The 25308-nt window shown below is 39.9% G+C and overlaps 1 protein-coding gene across 1 annotated transcript; it reads left to right on the forward strand.

Annotated features, from left to right (window-relative positions):
- Positions 1–3919: 3919 nt before the first annotated feature.
- On the forward strand, positions 3920–21276 carry sh3glb1a (SH3-domain GRB2-like endophilin B1a). The gene is made up of 9 exons (XM_080020274.1): positions 3920–4112; positions 4755–4896; positions 6206–6334; positions 6875–7008; positions 11216–11308; positions 18442–18531; positions 19995–20095; positions 20180–20414; positions 20659–21276. The coding sequence occupies exons 1-9, from the start codon at positions 4050–4052 to the stop codon at positions 20764–20766; spliced, it is 1095 nt and encodes a 364-aa protein (XP_079876400.1). The 5' UTR covers positions 3920–4049; the 3' UTR covers positions 20767–21276.
- The last annotated feature ends 4032 nt before the right edge of the window (positions 21277–25308 follow it).

Below are 25308 nucleotides of genomic sequence, written 5' to 3' on the forward strand. Positions count from 1 at the left end.
ACATACACAAACACATACATAAACACATACATAAATACATAAACATAAACACATACACAAACACATACATAAACACATACATAAATACATAAACATAAACACATACATAAATACATAAACATAAACACATACATAAACACAAACATAAACATAAACACATACATAAACATAAACACATACATTAACATAAACATAAACACATACATAAACACAAACATAAACACATACATAAACATAAACACATACATAAACATAAACATAAACACATACATAAACACATACATAAACATAAACACATACATAAACATAAACACATACATAAACACAAACAAACATAAAGACATACATAAACATAAACACATACATAAACACATACATAAACATAAACACATACATAAACACACACAAACATAAACACATACATAAACATAAACATAAACACATACATAAACACATACATAAACATAAACACATACATAAACACACACAAACATAAACACATACATAAACATAAACATAAACACATACATAAACATATATATATATATATATATATATTCAAGATTCAAGAGGTTTATTCGTCACATACATACACGTAGGTTCATACATATATGCAGTGAAATGTTTTTGCAACGCACCCGTAGATTATGCACAATAGTTACTAAACCAAACATAATAGTTCACCTAATTCCTACCTAGCAACTAACTGAAAGTAACTGGTTCCTAAAGCGTGATGCAGCCAGTGAATAGAATAATATAAATTAAATTAAATAAGACTCAAAAAGGTCATACAAAGTAGAGGTACAAAATACAAGGGAATAGAGGATATATAGGATAGGCCATTTGTATATACCGATATGTGCAGTAAATATATATATATATACTTTTTTTTGTGTGTATATATATATATATATATATATGTATATTTATATATATATATATATGTTTATGTTTATGTATGTATGTGTGTATGTTCATACCCTATAGAGTATCCACGCACCTTACAACAGTGCAGTGTCAAAATAATAAATCAATAAATAAATCAATCAATTAATATGTATATATATATATATATATATATATATATAGAGAGAGAGAGAGAGAGATAGCTATAGATATATACATATATAGCTATAGATATATAGCTATAGATATAGATATATATAGCTATAGATATATAGCTATAGATATAGATATAGATATAGATATAGATATAGATATATATCTATAGCTATATATATATACATATTTAGATATAGAAATATAGCTATAGATATAGATATATATCTATAGCTATAGATATATACATATATAGCTATAGATATATACATATATAGCTATAGATATATAGCTATAGATATAGATATAGATATATATCTATAGCTATATATATATACATATTTAGATATAGATATATAGCTATAGATATAGATATATATCTATAGCTATAGATATGGATATAGATATATAGCTATAGCTATAGATATATAGATATATAGATATAGATATATACATATATAGATATAGATATATATAGCTATAGCTATAGATATATACATATATAGATATAGATATATACATATATAGATATAGATATATACATATATAGATAGAGATATATATAGCTATAGCTATAGATATATACATATATAGATATAGATATATACATATATAGATATAGATATATACATATATAGATATAGATATATACATATATAGATATAGATATATACATATATAGATATAGATATATAGCTATGGATATACATTTGCGTATAGATATATACATATATAGATATAGATATATACATATATAGATATAGATATATAGCTATGGATATACATTTGCGTATAGATATATACATATATAGATATAGATATATACATATATAGATATAGATATATAGCTATGGATATACATTTGCGTATAGATATATACATATATAGCTATAGATATATACATATATAGATATAGATATATACATATATAGATATAGATATATAGCTATGGATATAGATATATACATATATAGCTATAGATATATACATATATAGATATAGATATATAGCTATGGATATACATTTGCGTATAGATATATACATATATAGATATAGATATATACATATATAGATATAGATATATAGCTATGGATATACATTTGCGTATAGATATATACATATATAGATATAGATATATAGCTATGGATATAGATATATACATATATAGCTATAGATATATACATATATAGATATAGATATATAGCTATGGATATACATTTGCGTATAGATATATACATATATAGATATAGATATATACATATATAGATATAGATATATACATATATAGATATAGATATATAGCTATGGATATACATTTGCGTATAGATATATACATATATAGATATAGATATATACATATATAGATATAGATATATAGCTATGGATATACATTTGCGTATAGATATATACATATATAGATATAGATATATAGCTATGGATATACATTTGCGTATAGATATATACATATATAGATATAGATATATACATATATAGATATAGATATATAGCTATGGATATACATTTGCGTATAGATATATACATATATAGATATAGATATATACATATATAGATATAGATATATACATATATAGATATAGATATATACATATATAGCTATAGATATATACATATATAGATATAGATATATACATATATAGATATAGATATATAGCTATGGATATACATTTGCGTATAGATATATACATATATAGATATAGATATATACATATATAGATATAGATATATACATATATAGATATATACATATATAGATATAGATATATACATATATAGATATAGATATATACATATATAGATATATACATATATAGATATAGATATATACATATATAGATATATACATATATAGATATAGATATATACATATATAGATATAGATATATAGCTATGGATATACATTTGCGTATAGATATATACATATATAGCTATAGATATATACATATATAGATATAGATATATAGCTATGGATATACATTTGCGTATAGATATATACATATATAGATATAGATATATACATATATAGATATAGATATATAGCTATGGATATACATTTGCGTATAGATATATACATATATAGCTATAGATATATACATATATAGATATAGATATATACATATATAGATATAGATATATACATATATAGATATAGATATATAGCTATGGATATACATTTGCGTATAGATATATACATATATAGATATAGATATATACATATATAGATATAGATATATAGCTATGGATATACATTTGCGTATAGATATATACATATATAGCTATAGATATATACATATATAGATATAGATATATACATATATAGATATAGATATATAGCTATGGATATACATTTGCGTATAGATATATACATATATAGATATAGATTTATACATATATAGATATAGATATATACATATATAGATATATACATATATAGATATAGATTTATACATATATAGATATAGATATATAGCTATGGATATACATTTGCGTATAGATATATACATATATAGCTATAGATATATACATATATAGATATAGATATATACATATATAGATATAGATATATAGCTATGGATATACATTTGCGTATAGATATATACATATATAGATATAGATTTATACATATATAGATATAGATATATACATATATAGATATATACATATATAGATATAGATTTATACATATATAGATATAGATATATAGCTATGGATATACATTTGCGTATAGATATATATACTGTATGTGTGTGCGTGGGTATTCGCGCACGCGCAGAGGCGAGTCCTGGGGTGGAGTCGGAAGTGGCCTCGTCGCTGTGACGCTGTGACGCCGCCTGTGGCTCTGCCTTCAACAGCTGCGGGTGGAACTCGGACGGAAAGTTGCCTCAATGACACTTGGTGCGGAGATGGAACTCTGAAGCGCAGACCCGCAACCAGCACAGTCAACTGAGCGGCAGCTCCCCTCACAGCGCACCATGGATTTCAATGTCAAACGGCTGGCGGCGGACGCTGGCACCTTCCTGAGCCGCGCCGTGCAAGTAGGTCTCTCCCCTCCCTGCCGCTCGCCGAGTCGAAGTAGAGAGCCAGGGAACCCGCTAGCTTCTAGCTTCTAGCCTAGCCTAGCCCAGGCTGGCGAGCGTTCGCCCGACCCAACCTGTAACAGCCGCTGGTGAACCTCGGGAGTAAGCGCGTTGTCGTAACGGGTTGAGCTGGAGATATGGAGTCGGACGGGGTGTAACGCCCCGTTACACCGCTGCCCACCCAAACGACAAAACTCCCCGTCGGGAGATAAAGAAAAGCAGGCCTCAAACCCCGGTGATTAGATGCAACGGATTCAAGATGTTCTGACCGTTACATGCAGTCATAGAAGGACGACGCGTTGAAATGATCTGAATGCGAAGCAAAATGAAATTTAAAAAACAAAAAAAAAGTAGTAAAATATAAATTCAAGCAGCAAAAATATAGCCCTAAAAAATATTTGTGTGTATGGGCTGTGAATACTATACATACTATACTACATACTAGAATTCTAAATTCCAGTTAATTCTGTGATATCCTGGTTAACATTCATTCATGTAATGCACGATCCACGCACCCATTCCTTCCTGAATTTTTACAACTCTTCAAGGATCTCTTGAAACGTCAATATGGCTTAATTAATTTTCCCCGCGCCGCGACAGTTCACGGAGGAGAAGCTGGGCCAGGCGGAGAAGACGGAGCTGGACGCCCACCTGGAGAACCTCCTGGCCCGGGCCGAGTGCACCAGGCAGTGGACGGAGCGGGTGATGAAGCAGACCGAGGTTTTACTACAGCCCAACCCGAGTACGTGAGACCGCGCCGCCGTCCCTGCCTGTGTCTGAACACCGTCATCAACAGCACACCTTCACATTCTTCAACATATCTTGATCGATTTCCAAAAATGTAGATGTTTAAAATGGACAAATACGTATGTCATATTTTTGTTGTTTTTATTGAATTACATACGGGTATTTTTTTTCGTTAAGCTAGTTGTGAATTAGAAACATCTTCTTATTTCACCAACTCGCAAAATAAATGATTTGTGAAATCCCGCACTACTCCAGAATCTACAGTACTTAAACAGAATGTGAGCGAGCAAATTATCATTGGTTGAGAGAGCAAGTGGGCGGGCACGCTTAGTTTTGAACCGACCGTTACATTTTTGTGGTTAAGGGACAATCTGCATTGATGCGCGGGCCACATTCGGCCCCTGGGGCACCAATTGGATAGTCTGAAGCTATTGTGTCTGTGAATACTTAAAGGTTCAGCCGTCTACCACCGACTTTCAACTCATTCAGATGAAACATGTTTTCCAAGTGAGACCTGAGGGAAATGTTCTGCATAGGAAAAGGGGACCTTACCAAATAGCAGTTCACGCAACACAGAAGCGCTCGTCAATCGTCAACCAGTATTGTGATAAATGTCAGCCATTACAGCTTAAATATGATGCAGAGAAAGGCGTCACTCTTTGGCTGTTTCTTTGAATTTCATTGTAGTTATAAAGTGCATAGTGCTCACAACTCGTTTTCCTCCCTTTACGGTTGCTGCAAAGAACCTTTAGAGCGAACCAGTCTATGATAATAAAAAGTGATGATCACAGCGTTAATTTGATTATCTGTTTTTAACCCAATAAGAGATGTTAGGCATTGTCCTATTTAAAGCGGCTTGCTGTCAAAACAGTTTTGCAAGGCCTTGTATATCAATATAGAGATAAGCAGATTCCTTCTGGCTATTCATGAAAGCCCCCCAACCTTTTAGTTTAACTCTCAATAGTTAGTGCGATAGCTGTCGTGTCTGTATGTGTGTATGTGATGTTACAGCACTATGGTAAACTGTGCTGAGCCATCACAGGCAGATAAGCTGTGGATAGCCAGTTTGTCAGTGTACTGGTGACTGATCTTCCCCAACTAAATCTAGAAAGAAAGATCATACAACTCAGACCCAATGATAACTGTGCTTATAGGTGGCACTTTATGGAAGATCAATGCTGTCAAATTCCTTGGATCTTTTCCTGGGTTGCCGGCGTTACTGCTCCAGCTCTGCAGACGTAGGGACTGCCTCTGTGCTTGTCTTGTGACTTCCTAATTAAGTTTCCCCACCTCACGCTCCCCAGATGTCCGGCTGGAGGAATTTGTATACGAGAAGCTGGAGAAGAAAGCCCCCACACGGATGAACAACCACGAGATGCTGGGCCAGACCATGATAGAGTCCGGGAATGAGTTTGGCCCTGGAACCGCCTACGGTGAGTGACAGCAAGTCGTAGTTCCAGGTTCGTGCTCTCTTCGACACGGATGTAATTCAATAAAGATCCGATGGAAAAAGCTGTAACAAATGTCCCGCTACATCACATCACATGCTTCCCACACAAATTTTTCTTTTCTTATACTTTTATTTTTTATTTTTTTTTGAGCCCCTAGTGGCAGATGTGTCACCCATTTGCTGGGGTTGCAGGGTCCCCCAACTCCACTCTGTAGCGCTAGAGAAGCTGGGGACGGCCCCGGACCCCCACAACTCATCATGCCATCAAGTTAACACTTCAAGACACGTAAAAAATAAAAAAAAATAGCAAAACATTTAAAAAAAATTTTAATTTGGTTAATTCATCCGGAAATGCTGAACAGAGATCTCCCTGCTGAAACGGGGTCGTGCTTGCCCTGAATGTGACCTCACTGGTGCAGATAATGAAACTAATGTGTTCATGCTGCAGCATGTAAACCATCGAAGTCACCAGTCGCAACGGCTCAGGAATGACCTGTTCTGCCTCCACCTCCCTCCTCCGCAGGAAACGCTCTGATCAAATGCGGCGAGACCGAGAAGCAGATTGGCGGCGCCGAGCGGGAGTTCATCCACAGCTCAGCCATCAACTTCCTGACGCCGTTCAGGAACTTTCTCGAAGGAGACTTCAAGACCATCCTGGTGAGTCTCCGAAGGGAACGCTGGTCCTCGCATGTTCCAACGCACACCCTGGTGTGCTCAACGTGCGTATATTACTCATACTGCTTGAATTGAACGATGGTTCGGATGAGTGGTTTGGCTGAGCTTCCAAAGCCTTGGTATTGGTATGGAGACTATAAATACTTTCTTCCCCTTTGTTCTGTCTTTACTGTATATAGAAATGCATTTCATATCAAGAATTTATCTTTTTGACTGGATGACTTATTAATCCAGTAATCCAGTCCAAATTTTAGGCTGCATGGAGGCCGCCGACAGCAAACTTTACCAGTGCAAGCTGTCCCTTTAACTCCAGCCTTTACCTTTCTCCTGTGTTAACCACGGTTGGGTATTATCTGAAAATCTACAGTACCATTACCGATAACTTTGATACCAGTACCTAAACAATATTTTTGAAATAATCTATTTAAAAAATGGATATTAAATATTGAATAAAAAGGTTATACACTAATACTTTAGATCATATACTTTTTTATTTGAAACAAAAACATCTACACCTAAGTTTAAAAACTCCCCTTTAACTGCAAACATTTCAGATTAAGCCAATCGAGCAAGTCCTCCGTCCGTCAGAAGACCAAATATGTGTGTTGAATTATTGATGCTGGAATGCATAGGAGTAATATCTGTTGCAAAGGCTGTAATTGATGTATTTTTGGACACAATTTAAAGCGGACCTATTATGCTCCTTTTCAACAAGTTCATATATGGTCTATGATGTCCCCAAAATAGGTTCTTGAATTTTTTTGCTGAAAATACCACACAGATTATGCATTCGAGCCATTGTAACATGCCTCAAAACCATAGTGTTCCAAAAACGGGCTGTTTCTGTGAGTGTAGCTTTGAATGTAAATGAGTAGCCAGGCTACTAGTTTGAGTGAGCCAATGGGGTTTGAGCTTTACTACTGATTCCGTTGTATTTATCTGTAAACTTTCACTGATTTCACTTATCAGTAAACTAACATCTATTTCTCAATAAATTTCAGGTGAGAACTAAGCAATCAAGTTGCTGAATCTTCACTCACATCATTAGATCTACAAGACCTAATTTAAAAGTTCATTCCAACTTTCACCGCAGTGTCCGGTTGCGCTCCAGCCGTGAGTGAAGTTACTGAGATGGGGGGCAGATCTAATTCTAATGTGTCTCAATGCTACGTAGTACTGAGACACAAAGCTGAACGGCTTGTTTCAGGGCATGTCTTCTGAATATGAATGCTCACGAAAAACTGAGTCAGTTGTCTTATTACACAGTTTGTGTGTTAGGAGGCCATCAGCAGACCTGGCAACCTGCACGCATTTTATGTACCAACTATGCAATTATTAGTCAAGATATGCAGGTACGAAATGCCAACTGAAACTAAACATAAAAATAATATATATATTATATAAATATCTGTATTATTGTAATTGAATCATGGTAATCAATCAATTCAAAACAATACCATACATTTATTGGGTATTTAAACTACATCCCTCAGTTTGGAACAGATGTGGTTTTGTTTCCACTCACTCACTCACTCACTCAACATCCACTGATAGGCAGCGCACAGAAGTGCTTTTTTATCCACCGAGGTGTAACGCTGCATTGTGAGGTCAAATGGGAAGTGAGGGAGTTATAATAAAGCACAAAAATGTTACCGTAATGTTAACAAATAAAACATGAGATACACCGATTGATTGGCCGATGGCCGGAATTGGTCTGTTTTCACCCGCCGATTAGTCTCAGATATTATTTCAGATTCTGTGCCGAATGTCAAATTTACAAGCCCTATACTGCTCATGTACTGTACTGGTAAAAATGCTCCGATACTCAAACCCAGCTGTATCTATCACTGTCACAGTGGAGCTCCAATTGTGATGTAAGGTTTGACTCTTTTTTTGAGACTTGGTTCTTGACGAGTCACTCAGTAAAATGAGCCATTCGATTTGATTCGAAGGAGCGAAGGAGGATTTCAGTGAACAAGAGCGAGAAGAGTCGGCCATTTATTTTATTTGTTTATTTTTTTGTAATGATTGCAATTTATTTGCAAAGTGCGATATAAATATTATATACATGTGTATTTGGATCCAAAATGAAAGAGACTTTCATTCGAAGTTTGAGCTGGACATTTCCATGTTAGTTATATGTTGGGCCCTACTAAAACTCAGTGAGTGTTACAGGTTGAATTATACTGAAACTTGGTGACAGCCCATATTCTATTTTATTGGAACTCAGTGACAGTTTCATGTTCTATTATTGTTCCATCGTAAATAATGAACAATAATAAACTGTGTCAAAATCAGCAGTCTCACTATTTTGGTAACTGAATTGCAGCAGTGGTACATATGTGCAGCTGTCCAATCACGTGAGCCTGATCAGATCAGGGGATGTATTTGTCATCGACATACAGCAGATCGGAAATCAGAATCTGCAGGTCGGACTCAAGGGGTATATCCTAATGAGATTAATTTGTATACTGTACATAGTTACGTGAAGGCCTGGTGGAGCCATTTAGCTGCAGTAACTCAAATGCCACGGACACTCCCTGTTACACTATTGTGGTACTCAAAATATTTTCCCAAGGTTGGCAGGTCTGCACCAGAGACAAATAAATGTGCACAATCACTGATGTTTTTGCACTCATAGTAGGTCCCCTTTAAAAGATACGTCAGGAGCGCAAATAGGTGCCAGTGTCCACAGCCAGTGTGCAAATGAAAGAACTCCCTCCCTTACTCAGTTATATTTATTTTATAGAGAGCTATGTTCATAGAGTTATGTTTATGGAGTGCTGTGTTCACTTTGGAAGCCAACCGAGCGCATGGAAAAAGCACCGGGAACTGAGGCTGAGATGTTCTGACGGACTTCCATGGGTGCAGTTTACACTGGATAGCTGTGATCATGTCGGACGTCTGCGTGATGACTTGTTTGCGTCCCTGCAGCCTCTGATTCAGTTGGGCGCGATGCTTCGTCATGTCACGCAACATAGCAAAAGTCTCACAGCCGGTTTGGATCTAACGCTTCAGGCAAGGTATTTCCTTTACTTTGCATGAGAAGAGCAATTTCTTCCATAAGCTCAAAAAAAATCATTTGATGACCGCGCTCCCACTCTGTATGGTACGGCACATGTCCACGCTCCGAGCCCACCTCCTTCAAAAACAGCTGGAACTGGCGGTGATTCAGGCCACGCGCCCGAATGAAGTTTACTGTTTTCATGACCGTGGTCATTACATCATCCAGTTCCAGAACCTTTCCAGACAGAGCTTCTTGGTAGATAATGCGATAAGTTTTCAGAGGTGTGTGGCAGTTACTTTTTTGCATTTTCTCCTTCACGAGTCCAACCAAGCCTGTTTTTTTATTTTTTTGTTTTTTTTCTCCAAACATTGCAGGCACGCCGTCGGTAGTTAGCCCCACCAACTTTTCCCGGGGTAATTTAGTTTTACTTACGGACCTCTTCACCGCATCAAAAATGTCGCGCGAATATGCACCCTCTGAAAAACACTTGGAAGCTTGGGCGATTGTCTTCAGCCACAATAAAGCTAGCTTTCACTGCTGCATCATTTTTGGCTGTAGCTTTTGTAAACATATTCTGCTGCGATTGTGGTCTGCCTTTTTAATTCTTGGACAATTTGATGTTTTTCTTGGAGACTAAATTTGGCATACTCGGCACCGTGTTTGGTGTCAAAATGCCGACGTAAATTGTATTCCTTCATCACAGACACTGCCTCGTAACACGGACATACTGTTTTTTTTCTCCTTGAAGCACAAATATGTACTCGCTTTCCCATCTTTCATTAAATTGCCTTCTCTCTGCATCAGTTTTTCTCTTGTTGGACATTTTGGGATTATTTATAGATCTTTTTCAACTCCATGGCTTGTTAGAAAACCGCTTTAGTTAAACGCCAATATGAAAACACTGCAATCTAGCGGCAGGATGCCCTCATTTCATGGGTCACAAAATCAACATGTGTTGTGGACGATGAAGTTTATGCTCACTGTACGCTGTAAAGCAGCATAGACTTATTTTAAGACAATCATGTGCCTTTTAAGCTCTCGCAGGCCACATAAAATGATGTGGCAGGCCAGATTCGGGGGCCTTGAGTTTAACACGTGTACTAAGGTAGCTGAAAAGTGTGTGTGTGTGTGTGTGTGTGTGTCCGTGTGTGTGTGTGTCCGTGTGTCCGTGTCCGTGTCCAGAAAGAGCGGAAGCTGCTGCAGGTCAAACGTTTGGATCTGGACGCGGCCAAAACCAGACTGAAGAAAGCCAGGATGGCTGATGCTAGAGTTGTGGTGAGTTCACTCCTACACACACACATGCAAGTATGCTCTAACTGCCGTTGCATATTTCTTTAAAAAGTATTTTCTCTGCCAAATTTCTTCTGAACGCTTACTTACAATCGCCATTGGCCGGCTCTCCCTTTCTCCTTAAAACACTTCCTCACGTATTTGCAGAAAGTGATCAGTAGGGGTGGGAATTGCCAGGAATCTCACGATACGATACTATTGCGATACTTGTGTCCCGATTCAATAATATCGTGATTCCTTATGTTTTCGCAATACACCAAGTATTGCGATACGGTACTATGATATATTGCAATATATAATTAATTTAATATTTTCTGGCTGCGGTAAAAAGTTTAAAACTCATCTTCTTTTTTTTTTTTCCCTCCGTTTTGGTCTTGAAAATGCTTTTGTCATGACATAAACTTGCGCATGCCTCAGTGTGGTCAGAACCCAGACGTAACATCCGATACTTGTTGTGTTTACATCCATCGCTAAAATACTCACTTCATATGAGACGAGCTTGACAGCGGTTTCCCTTTTTCCACCCATTTTCACAGGTCGTGTTGTGAATATTGAAATAAAAAACAAACTTTTTTTTTCCCCAAAGGTAGATGTTTATTGATGCGTCAATAAACAAACAGTGGGTGGCTGGTAATGAAAATGATACTCCCTACGTAACTGTAACAGCTGCTTATGTACATAGATGGACAGAGCAGCAATAAAAAAAATCTGAAACTCAAACAAGTGGAATACCTCCATTGGGAAAGAGGCCGTGGCCAAGGCCGTGGGTCCTCATATCGACGGAAATTATAACTGTGGCATACGCGTGATGTAGATGAGTGTCGTCGCTGGCACGTCATTTGTTGTCGTCACTGGTTTTTCTTTGGGACTTCCTGGTGCGGATTCCAGCTCTGCTGCTCCACAGTGTCTCCACTGGAAAAACAAACCATAACTGAGAGCAGTTTTATTCATTTGAATTGAATAGATTTGATTATTGTAGTACCAAAAACTGTAATTTGGATTTGCAATTTATATAAGCAAATATCGATACTTGGTGTCCATATAGCGATACAATATCGCCACGCAAAATATCGCGATACTATACTGTATGGTTTTTTGTTTTTTTTCTTTTACCCCACCCCTAGTGACGAGCTGTCAGACAAGTCACACTTCCTCCCTGCATATTACACAACTCTCGGCCAGATATTTGCTGATCACTCATGACCCACACGTCATCACATGACATATCAGGGGAGGTGGTATTGTTTTTTGTTTGTTTTTTAAGACTTTTCCATTCTCTTGCTGCAGTTCACCTCATCTTTCTCTCTCTCTCTCTCTCTCTCTCTCTCTCATGTGTGTGTTTTTGACCTTTCTTTGCTGAAAGAAAGGTCTGCCTTGCCAAATGCAGCTGTCAGTGCTCCATGCCACCTGGAGATATACAATTCGGCTGGGGGGGGGGGGGGGTAGCGTCAGATCAGTCAGGAAATACTAAGCTCTCGAGTGAATAACTCAATTTACTAGCTGTAATACTTCCATTCTTTGCCAAGTCCCCTTAGTGCCAGCTCAGAGCCGGGTTTGTCTTGTCTCTTAAGCGCGTGCGTGCATGCCAGGCTTTCCGTTAGAAAAAGTTGGTGCCGGTCCACGTGTACTAGAATATTTCAATGGCCGGCTAGGTTATATTAAGAATGACATCATCGAGGCATGTAGGCGCGGCAACCCATTTTAGCATATACTGTGTGTGTGTGTGTATATATATATATATATATATATATATATATATATTCTATTTATTTTTTCGTCCGGGAGAACTACACCATCTGCGATCAAATAACAAGTGGATTAGTTCTCTGACATTACGTTCGAACCAAGACGTAGACACGGCTCTGTGGTCCCCGGTTGAAAGTGCTCCAAAGCAATGCTGCATTCAGCTCGGAAAACTGTAATGCGTACCGGAAGTGATGCGTACATCAGAATCCCGAAAACCGTCGGCTACCACCACAACTACAGTAAGTTTCAGACCTTTTTTCACCATACATATGTTCCATGCGTCCCTGTATAGTTCACTAAAACTAGGTGTGAAAAAACATTTTAGTTAAAACTAAGTGTGATCAGGCCAAGTGTGACCAGAGGAGTAGTGTTATCACAGCTCTTGTGTTGATTTGTGGTTCTTTCCCTCTGAAGATTCAAATTCTGTCAAGTAACAGATGAAACACAAACTACAAAAAAACACACTTCCCTTACAGTAACAAAGCTTTTAAACACTCTTTTGTCACATTTTTATAATTAAGCTGACTTATAACTGCATAGTATCTAAATTACTCAAAATATAACATGACTAAAAATGGTAACTATATTTTTAGTTTTAGCACCCAAAAGCTGACGCCTAATTGCCACTTTTACAAGTTATTGTTGAGCCTTGTGTAGGCCGACGGCGTGCTGCTGCTGCCAACTTGAAGTCAAATCATTTCCATTCGCTAAAAGCCTTTTCTCAGATAAAATTGAATAAAAACTCAAAAACGCTAAAAGTAAAATCGTAAATAACCTGCAGGCCAGTCGTAATGTAAGCGAGAAGTGAACAAGAAGTAACAAGTGCAGCTGCTTGAATTAGCATTTCACTGAAATAAAATTTGGATAAAATCAAAAACAAGATAAATATGGCAAGTTGGCCTAAATAATTAATAACGTTTGTGGTGTTGCCGTTTACCATCTGCTTTGATTCAAACTGAAATATCCCCCCCCACAAAAGGGGGAAAAAAACTGGAGGTATATAATACATCCATAGTCCTCCTAACCCAAATTCATAATGTATCCATGTTGTCAAGTATACATCATCTTTCGCCTTCTCCTATTTGCTCATCCTGGAGGCTGCCGCTCTGTCTCCGCTGCTGGTGTGTTGACAAGTGCAACCTGCCCATGAGGGAGGGAGGCGGCAGGGCTTCTGGTTGGAGGTGAAAGGTCAGCTTTAGACGGTCCAAATAGATTGGCTCTCTGTTGCCACTTGCCTCACGTTTCTATAAATGAACAAATCTGCAGAAGACATCGAAATGATCGAGTCTGTTTTATTTTGACATTGATGAGAAAAAAATTATGCGATTAATAATTGTTATTGTTTTGTCGCCCAGCACTAATTTCGAATTGTGCTTAGAGGGAATTTTTTTTTTTTTTTTACCAGACGTTATGATTATGAAAGATTTAAATATGTCGGACTTGAACAGATTTTCCCGGTCAGAAACCGGTATGCGACATAAAAGAAAGTGGGCAACTTTGAACTTTACAAGTTGAAAGTGGAAGTGCTTCATGTCATCGACAACTATACTAATGCATTTGGCTGTGAGTTGATGGCAGCCCCTTCTTCCATGTATTTTTTTTGGGGGGGGGGGGGGGGTTTGTGTGTTCCGTGGAGTAATGGCTCGTTTGCTCTTGCTGGTGCTGGTGCAAATCTTTACACGAACGACATGCACACCACACACACACGCACTCACGCATATTGCAGTGTGACGGATGTGCTTTGTTGGCAGTGGCTGCACGGAATCTGTCGCTCTAACGATTGTGTCGATGTTTGTTTTGCTTTTTATAAAAAAAAAAAAAAATTTTTTATTGCAAACCAGCAGATGTGAGCATAGGAAGTGACAGGTGAGTGGTATGCGGGGGGGGGGGTTACTGAAGCACAACATACATACATACATACATATATATATATATATATATATATATATATATATATATATATATACATACATATATATATACATACATATATATATATATATATATATATATATATATATATATATATATATATGTATGTATGTGTATATATATATATATATATATATATATATATATATATATATATATATACATACATACATACATACATACATACATACATACATACATACATACATACACACACACACACACACACACACACACACACACACACACACACACACACACACACACACACACACAGAGGGATGAGCCAGAGAGCTGCTGGCTAGTCCTGTCTGTCTCTTTCTACCTGTCTTTGAATGCTGTGTTGGGTTTTAACAAAATGACGCCTTACTGGTACAGCCAAATCATATTAAATGTGATGATCATTGTCTTCATTAATTCTCTACACACACACACACACACACACACACACACACACACACACACACACACACAGTATAGTGTGTGTGTGTGTATAGATAGATAGATAGATAGAAGTGTGTATGTATGTATATATATGTGTGTGTGCGTGTATATATTGGGGATGCACCAATTTATCGGCTGTACATCGGTATCTGCCGATATTGCCCTTGTTGACTGCTATCATCAAATGAGATGACGTTCATCGATGGCAGTGGCTGATGTTTATCCAGTGTTTCCCACATGCGGGAGCTGACGGTGGTTGAGGTGGTAGTTGAAACAGCTGGTTACTGCACTGTAAATTGCGATCTTCTTAGAAAATACTTCCACACGTAACAAAATATGTCCACAACAAAATGTTCTCAAACAAGAGAAAATCCAAAATTGAGTAATAATTCCTTAAATCACACAAGTACAACAACGGTAAGAAAAGTGCACTGCTCCGCCTCTAAAACACAGCAGACATCTCCGGCCCAGGAGCTACTCCAAAGAGAGAAGAGCGGGGCATGTTTTTAGCATTTTGAATTTGTATTTGGGATAACCGAACTGAAGGAAGGACTAAAAAATGCTTCCTAAACTCGTCTATTATAAACATCATTGCCAGTACAGTTTTTAACCCATGTCATCTATGCAAATATCATTTCTACAGGAAATGTGAATGTAAACAACAACACTTGAATGTATTTTTAACACACACACACGTCTACGGTGCTTTGGCTCCGACACCACACACAGGCTTTACTTCAGCGGCCCACCCAGGTACATTAATAAAGTATATTTGGCGACCCATTTTAGTATTTTTTTATTTATTTAATTTTTTTATCTCTCCGCGATGGATTTTAGAGGAAATGGACACAGTGCTCTGCAGCACTCCAAGCACGGAGTGACGCTGCGTTCAAGGGAACTGGGAAGTGATGCTGAGTTCAGGGGAACTTGGAAAACATCGGTATCAGCCAAATTGTTATTTGAAACATCAGTATCAGCCCAGAATTTTGCAATCGGTGCATGCCTAATATATATATATATATATATATATATATATCACACACACTACTCCCAAAAAGTTAGGGATGTTTGGCTTTCGGGTGAAATTTATGGAAAATGTAAAAAGTTCACGCTACAGTTATATTATATCATGAAAGTAGGGCATTTAAGTAGAAGCATGCAATGGTGAATTCCTCATCTCAAACAATTTATTGAAACAAAAGCCAACAACAGTGGTGGGTTTACCACAACAAAAAATGTCACTGTCTCAATAACTTGTCATGTGCCCTTGAGCATCAAGTACAGCTTGACAACGACCTTTCATGCTGTTCACAAGTCGACTTATTGTCTGCTGAGGCCTGGCACCCCACTCTTCTTGAAGGGCGGCCCTCAGGTCACTGAGGTTCCGGGGTACAGAGTTACAAGCCTTTACACGGCGACTCAGCTGTTCCCATAGGTTTTCTGTGGGATTCAGGTCTGGAGAAAGTGCAGGCCACTCCATTTGAGGTGCCCCAGTCTCCAGCAGCCGTTCCCTAATGATGCCACCTCGATGAGCTGGAGCATTGTCGTCTATGAAGATGAAATGAGGCCTGTGTTGTTCATGCAGGGGCACAATGACTGGATTAATGTTATTCAGGTAGTATGGGCTTGTCACTGTACCATTCACAAAGTGTAGGGCAGTTCTGTATTGACTAGACACACCTGCCCACACTGTAACACCGCCACCACCAAAGGCTCGTCTGGTGACAACAGTGGCTGATGCATAGCGCCCTCTTTGACGTCTCCAACATCGTTGGCGGCCATCATTTCTGCTCAACGTGAATCGACTTTCATCAGAGAACAGCACTGAGGCCACTGGTCCCCCGTCCAGCGTAAATTCTCCCTGGCCCGGGCAAGACGAAGATGCCTGTGCCTGGTGGTGTGGTCAGGTACCCTTGCAGGTCGTCTAGCACGCAGACCACAGGTTGCAACCTGCTGATGACACTCTGTGACACTCTAAGTTAAGTGGCCACTTCCCTCTGAGAACATCCTGTTTGAAGCCTCGCAATGGCGAGGTACTGTTGATGAGTTGTTAGGTGTCGTCTTGGTCTCATGATGTCAAAATGTGAACAGCATGATGAAGAGGACTGTTTAAATACCAATTCTAATTGAACCAGGAAATGTATTGGTCGATTCATGGATCAAACACATTGTTGTGAATTTTGCCGTTCAGCTCCGTGTTAGAGAACAGCAAGTTTTGCAAAAAGTACTGAAACATTGAACAGTTGGACATGTGCATTCAAAAGTTTAGAGGAGGTCAAATTAAGTTGATAGTGCATTTTAGGTTCATCCTGAAATTTCACCCGAAAGCCGAATATCCCTGACTTTTTGTGAGGTGTGTATATATACATTGTATATACACAGTATGTATATGCATGCACAAGAAAGTTAATTGTTTGGGTGTTTTTTTTGTTGTTGGTATTTCCCTCTATTTCATGTTTGTCTTTTCTTTAGATTGATGTCTTGTTTTGTGTGTTTTCTGAGTTTTACCAGTGATAATAATAATTGCATACTTATTGTAGATATAAGTCATTACTTTGTGTTTTTTAAGGATTCATGTGATGTGAACGAGGTCCGGATCTCTGTGTTGAGCGTCTACACTGGGCGGGGCATGTGAGCGATACATTGGGCATTTCCATACAAACATAAAGATGGTGATCATTTAGGGTTTATTTATTTATTTATTTATTTATTTTTTAAAGGAACGTTTTGAACATGAACACAAACTGTGGCCAATGCTGATAATTAGTCCCTGGCACTATTTTTAGTTTTGATAGCCATTGTACTTTAGTTAGTGGGGGCGTTGGCCTGGAGTCTTATTTTACTGAATAAAGACTCGAATAACCTGGAGACGCATGATTGAATTCATATGTGACTCTAGGTCAGAAAGTTGCCCGGCTCCGTGTCTGCACACTCCGCTTTTACCTTTCTGTATTTCCAACGTAAGAGCTTTGTCCGTGTGTCACTTTCGTCGGCAGGCGGAACAGGAACTCCGGATGACTCAGAGCGAATTCGACCGGCAAGCAGAGATCACGCGGCTGCTCCTGGAGGGTGTCAGCAGCACCCATGTATGTAGCCCCCCACCCGCACGCACGCACGCACGCACGCGCACACACACACACCCACCCCACCCTGCCACAAAAGCAGAACCAGAGCCCTGTCCAGCTCTGGTTCAGGACCCAAGTGACATCATCTTCTTCCTCTAGTGCACCAATGTCCAGAAAAACACTTATTCGTGGAACCTCAAACACATACGCCGTGGAACACCATTTTCTGAACCTCTGAGCTGAAAATGTACGGATGGGAATATTATCAGATGATTTTCCTTTTCTGGTAAAGATTAACATAAGGATGTTTAGTTTATGGATCACGCTGTTGGCCGATAACGCAGGATATTAGTACGTTTGCTTCCATCACTGTTTAAATGAAGCTTTGTCATTTCAGGGACAGTTTTGGTCAACCAAACATTTAAAGGATAGGTTTTGCACTTTTTCGACCCAGGCTGGAAAGCTCACGCAGTAGTCAGACAATCATCATATGTTGTAGCCGAGGGCAGGGAATGATCACAAGCCATGCATTTGACCCGGTGTGTCGGGGTTCTGTCGACCCTTTGGCACTTCCCCAAACCAGCTTGGCTACATTCACACCAACATGAAGGAACAGTCAGAAACAAGAAGTTGCAACGCTTCCATTTCTTAATTTTTTTCTTATCTTCATTTGCCCCATTTGACTGCAGTTAAGCACAGCAAGTTTGTCTACGATAAAGTGTTCACCGAGCTTTTCTACTATGAAAAGTTATTTGATTCGATTAAATTCAACTTTATTGTCACTAGCAGAGTACAGGTACAGAACCAATGAAATGCAGTTGACGTCTAACCAGAAGTGCAAAAGAAGCATTTAAATACCAAAGTGCTATTTGAGTACAGTGTTTCTGGGCAGTTATGTAGGCAAAAGAGATGTATTATGTACAACAGTGTAAGGTTATAAATACAGGTTTGTCAGGAATAGGGGAGATTATGTACAGAGAGTATAAATAGACATTTTATATAAATACTATATATATACATGTAGTATATCTATGTATATTGTGCAGCTTTTGGTCAGGTTATGGAATATAAACAAATATTAATATTGTGCAGTTTTTAGGTAATAGCAGTGCAAGGGCAATTGATGAAACCGTGCAGTAGTGAGTGTAAACAGTTATACAGTGCAAAGCAGTAAATGTAAACAGGTAGACATTGCAGAGAGTGAAATGCAACAGGTAAGCAGGTAGCCATTTAAAAGTCCAGTGCTAGAGAGTGCAGTAATGAGTGTAAACAGTTATACGGTGCAAGGCAGAAAATGTAAACAGGTGAACATTGCAGAAAGTGAGATGCAACGGTGGGAACCAACATTTTAACGAGGCCTCGGTCGGAGGTGGAGCGAACCTATCCTGTCAAGTCTCCCGAACGGCCGTCATCCCTGAGGGGTTGCGGCTCCGGTGAGGGGTAAACTCCAACCGACTGACCTCCTATCTTCCCTGTCCCCCCAGGCCCACCACCTGCGCTGCCTGAACGACTTTGTGGAGGCCCAGACCACGTACTACGCACAGTGTTACCAGTACATGGTGGATCTCCAGAAGCAGCTGGGCAGGTACGACTCCACTTCATCCGCTGTACGTCACATCCAGAAGCCCCTCGGCCCACACTTAACGTCTCCCACCCCCCTCCCCTTCAGCTTCCCCTCCTCGTTCTCCAACAACAATCAGTCCCCGGTGTCCGCGGGCGCCAGCATCTCGGTGCCCACCATCCCCGTGTCGGCCTCCCTGCCCAGCCCGAGTGCGGGCCGCGCCAGCTCGGCCGCGGCGGCCGGCTTCAACGAGCTGCGCGGCTCCAGCGGCAGCCGCAAGGCCCGCGTGCTCTACGACTACGACGCGGCGGGCAGCAGCGAGCTCTCACTGTTGGCCGACGAGGTGGGGGGCGACTTTCTGGAACGTCTTCTCAGCGTAAACCGAGACGATATTGTCCAAACTAAACAGAACAATAACATAAAACCAGTCGTCTCTCTAGAAATAATTTCATTTCTTGATACAAGCTTTTTGTGTTTGTAGCAACACTACATTACGTTTTTGTCCTTGTTCTGTCCTGGGCTTGACTTGTAAACGAAAACACAGTTTGGCCAATCAGCTTGAGCTTTTCCCCCGTTGGTCCTTCCAGGTCATCATAGTCAGCAGCGTGCCAGGCATGGACTCTGATTGGCTGATGGGCGAGAGGGGCAACCAGAGGGGCAAAGTGCCAATCACCTACCTGGAGCTGCTCAACTGAGACGCTGTGGAACCAAGAAGCCCCCAGAGGGGTCTCAGGGCAGAATGAGCACCCCCGTAACATAACCCCCCCTGTAATCCAGCTGTGATTTCATATTTATATTGTTTTGCAGGGCAAGGCCTCGCTTTCACTTCCCCATAAAGTTAATTTCAATGTAGGAGTCAGTATTATGGTTGAAAAGGTCAAACTCAAGAGGGGGGAGCGCAGCCACTCCCTGTTGAGTGTGTAACTACGTCTCCTGCTTTAACGCCTCCAATTTGAACCGGTGCAGTCCCTAATGTGTGCCTGAACATCTCCAGAAAGTTAAGATTTTTTTTTCTTTTGTTTACAATATATATCTCAGATGGTAATAAATGTTAAAGTGATTGTGCCCCTCCCCCTTGCTACTAATAGTTGTTTTTTTTTTGCTCGTAAAAAAATTGTACAAAAAAAAAGTTTTTAAATATGTGCAAAACGCACTTCGTATTGAGGTCGAGTGATACTTTTTGAGGGGGAGGGAGAGAGAGGGAGAGTGGGAGAGAGGGAGGGAGAGAGAGAGGGTGAGGGAGGGAGGGAGAGAGAAGGAGGGAGGGTGAGGGGGTGAGGGAGGGAGAGAGGGGGAGGGAGAGAGAGTGGAAGAGGGAGGGAGAGAGAGTGGAAGAGAGAGAGGGTGAGGGAGGGAGAGGGAGGGTGAGGGAGGGAGAGAGAGAAATTAGGTTTCAGCCATTTCAAAAGTCTCTACCATTGGAAGAATTGGATTTATTGACAATGGATGACCAAATTATTATAACTTTGTTTCTTTGGTAGGAAAGTGCCTCAGCTAGATCACACGTTGTCTTGTCGTTAAGTTATTACTTTGAGTATTGTTCATTAAATGCAGTTTTAACACCTCTGGTTTTTTGCTCGACCCAATGTTTACTTTTAAAAGCGGCAGTGCCTTAAAGTAAAGTTGAGAAATGTACTTTTTGTTATGGTTTACTAACATTTTGTGGGTTTTTTTTTTTACGTTACCCTAGACCCTAAGCTCAGACTCAGCCTGGCTGCAATTGTATCAATACATCCTGGGAGTATAATTATTATTATTACACAGCTTTTTATTTGTGCAACTGAAACGATGGCATACAATTGTAAAGTAAATATAATGCAATTCGGTGCATTAAAGTGAGAAAACATCAGATGTTTGTGCTCATGATTGAGTGTTTTTTGTCATATTTGGTGAGGCGCAGAGGGCAGAGCCGAACCTGCAGAGGGCAGAGCACTCAAATGTTTCAATCCTCCATCCACTTCTTTACCTGTAGCCAATCTCAAATCCACACTTTGCACGTGGGATGGTTCTTGAAGAGGTTACACCCATCAAAAAAAAGTGGGAAATACATTTTTCAAGGGAGAAATGTTAATTCCTCAGATGACAGTATTCAGCACCTCTAAATAATACAGATGATCAGATGAGCTGTATTAAACCTCCAATAGTTTGCAATATCGACTGTGATATTGGTACCCTGAATTTGATTTAACGTGATTTAATGATCGAGAGACTTAATTGTCTCCCAAATAACAATTGAACTTGCCCCACGCTTCAAATACCATCGATATGCAGGCTGGGCTGCAAAAAGTGAATCCAGGATTAAAGAACAGTTACCAGTACTGATGCTGGGCTTGACGAGGCTTTGGATCCTGGCCATCCTGTGGAATAATGATTTTACTTTGCTACTCTACCTTGTATAAATGCCTTTTGTCAGGTTTATCATTAAAGCTACATGCTCTTCTATGATGTGTTAATGGTCAAATATTAACCTTTGATTGGATAGTACACCCCTGGGAAATAAAACTGCCAGAAGAACTTTGTTGGAAATTATGCTCAGATTTCCCTGACCCGGTACAACTGACGTTGCGGCAATTAGTTTACATTTCTTTTTTTTTTCTCCCCCTTTTCAACACATAATTGGGTCTGGAACCACGAAATATGCCCGTGTAGTATTTGTTTTGCAACCCTAGTCCTCAAAAACAAGTGACACATATTTTCATGTGGCTGTCTGGCTGTTCACTGCTTGAAAGCGATTTCAAAATTTGAGAAATTTCCTAAATGTAGGATAAAACCCTCTCACAGGAAGTGATGCTTGTATCACAACTACTAAACTCGTTTTACTGAACCAAGAAATAGATATATAGCGCGTTATTATTTCCTGACATTTCTCTGACCATTCATTTGGAATATCCATGAGGACGGGAACCATGACAACTGGCGGGTCACAACTCCGCTAAGCTGCCCCTGGAGGCCTCCGCGTCCTTCGCCTTTGTGGGTGCGGAAAGGGTTAAGAGGAAGTGGGATTGTGCCAGTAGCTGTTTGACTTCCTCAGAAGCATGCTGTGAGGCCCCTGCGCAGTTCCTGGCCAAAAATATCCACACGATACAATCTTTTTTCGCCCCTGCAAAGTTATATGCGGTGAGAGAGACAAAGAGAGAATGTCAAAAACGTGTTTCGGGGGGGGAGAAAAACAAACACGTCTTATTATCTTAATGCACAATAGTAACAGTCGTGGTCTATGGTCCCAATGAGGCGTCCACACGTCGTATGGGGGACTTTAGTTATTTGTTGATTTGCAAAGGGAAATTAAGGCAGAGAGAAGGAAAAGTCAATCCCATTTAAACTGTACTGGGAAATCCTCAAGGAACCCAATATTCGGTGATCAATAACAAATGAGGCAGACTTTGCAAAATGCACCATGTGTTGACAGCCTAGCCCACAACGGGAGGTCGCTGTGTGAGTTAAAGTCGTTGAAATATGCCGTCATGTTTCATTTCTCATTCACTGAGAATTTATTTTCTATTTATATTTTATCGATTTTTACAGACCGTGGGAGGCGCCATCCAAAACGAAGCACCCATTAAGGCCTCTATTGTTTACACGACAAAACGCCGAAAGGTTTCGCAAAGAGCGCCCGAAATTCAAAAATTCGTCTGTGATTCGACGTCGACCGCTGTTTTGAGTCGTTCTTTCCCCGGGACGCCACGTCGACAGGTCGTCGAAGATCCAAATTCTTTTGACGCCCCTGCTTCTCTCGCTCGCACATCACACAGCACGAGAGCGTGAGAAAGACCACACTTCCTGTTTCAGCCGGCCACGTTCCCCGCCGTACGTTTCTGAAGGTAATTTGACATTCTGTTGGAAAGTGCACGCACGAACATATTTTGACCGTTATATATATATTTATATATATATATATATTTTTTTTTTAAACCCCATAAAACCAAGAGCCTGGTTACAACAACCACTTTTCACTCAAGTCAAGAGGACGGCGATCGAGGCTTTCAGGAGACTATTCCACTTATTCTACTTGTTGTAACCTACTTTGGTTCTGATGAGGATGTTGTGTAAAATTTCAATTTTTTTTGAGTGTTTGCTTGTTTGTTTGTTTGTTTGTTTGTTTTCGCTTGCTTCGAACGCCCCTCGACCCACACTCCCCGACCCTCTTCCTTTTCGTGAAGCCGAGCCCGTGAACACCCAACAGAAAGTGTGTGATTCATATCAAACCGGCTTTAATGCTCTTGTTGTGACGTCCGACTTCCCGTTTGAGGAAGTTGATGTTCAACTTATAAAACGGTGCCACCACGGTGGGCCCCCCCCCCCCCCGGTCGCCAATCTGCGGGTCCCCGTCCCCTCGTCGGGGATTGGCGACCGCTGCCCCCGACCGTGACGGATAATAACCATTGTCCACAACCCCATGACGAGGCGGCGACTTCAGTGAAACCCTAAAACCCTGCGACGGATTGTCTTCAATGACTGACAGCTTCGCTTCTCTCTCTCTCTATCTCGCTCTCTCTCTCTCTCTCTCTCTCTCTCTTTCTCTCTGTCGTAGCTGTGATCTCTCTCTCTCTCTCTCTCTCTCTCTCTCTCTCTAAGGAGGTAAACTGTACAAGGGAGGAAGTCTGGGCTACAAAGGGAGCCGTCCTTATAGTGAACAGCTGTCTCAAAGCTGGTGAAGACGTCGACAGATCCCTGCGTACCTAGCTGCCCCTGAAGAGAGACGTCTATACTCTGTGCTGACCTGTGTTTTCCTGCGGTTTGTCTCTTAATTTTGTTGGGGTTTTTTTTTTTGGTTCCCTCGTGATCAAGTTTCTGCGACATGACATACTGAAAATAAAGGAACCTTAGAAGTCAAAAGTCTCACTCTGGCGCTCTCCCTCTCTCTCTCTCTCTAGCTCTTCTTTTTTTTTTTTTTTTTCCTCTTCCAACCGCTGTGACCTAGTGCGGACCCACAGCGGTATTCTGGTTACCCTCTGGTTAGGCCTGCTGCACACTCTGCACAGCGTAGCTTCACACCAACTCCTGGCGGAGAAACGCGTACGTTTCGGGTGGGGGAAGCGCAAACTCACTCGGCACGGCGTCTAACTTTGCAGAGTGACGGGAGTCGGCGCGATCTGGTGCACGTGGAATTTCTCTCAGAATTTGAGGATTTAAAAAAAAAAAGCGCAACCCGGGCTGCAGCTGCGTCTCATCGGGGGGGGAGAGACCTCAAAGCCCTCCTCAGAAACCCACAACTGGGCAGTTGCTGCGGAGCAGAT

Source organism: Zeus faber, assembly GCF_960531495.2.
Source record: "Zeus faber genome assembly, chromosome: 19".
Lineage (NCBI taxonomy): Eukaryota > Metazoa > Chordata > Actinopteri > Zeiformes > Zeidae > Zeus > Zeus faber.

What these genes read in the sequence shown, in the direction of transcription:
- sh3glb1a (XM_080020274.1), top strand. Translation starts at nt 4,050, where the DNA reads ATGGATTTCAATGTCAAACGGCTGGCGGCGGACGCTGGCACCTTCCTG. An exon ending in TGGCCCTGGAACCGCCTACG is followed by an intron (nt 6,335 to 6,874) that starts GTGAGTGACAGC and finishes CCTCCTCCGCAG; the next exon opens with GAAACGCTCTGATCAAATGC. An exon ending in AGGGTGTCAGCAGCACCCAT is followed by an intron (nt 18,532 to 19,994) that starts GTATGTAGCCCC and finishes CTGTCCCCCCAG; the next exon opens with GCCCACCACCTGCGCTGCCT.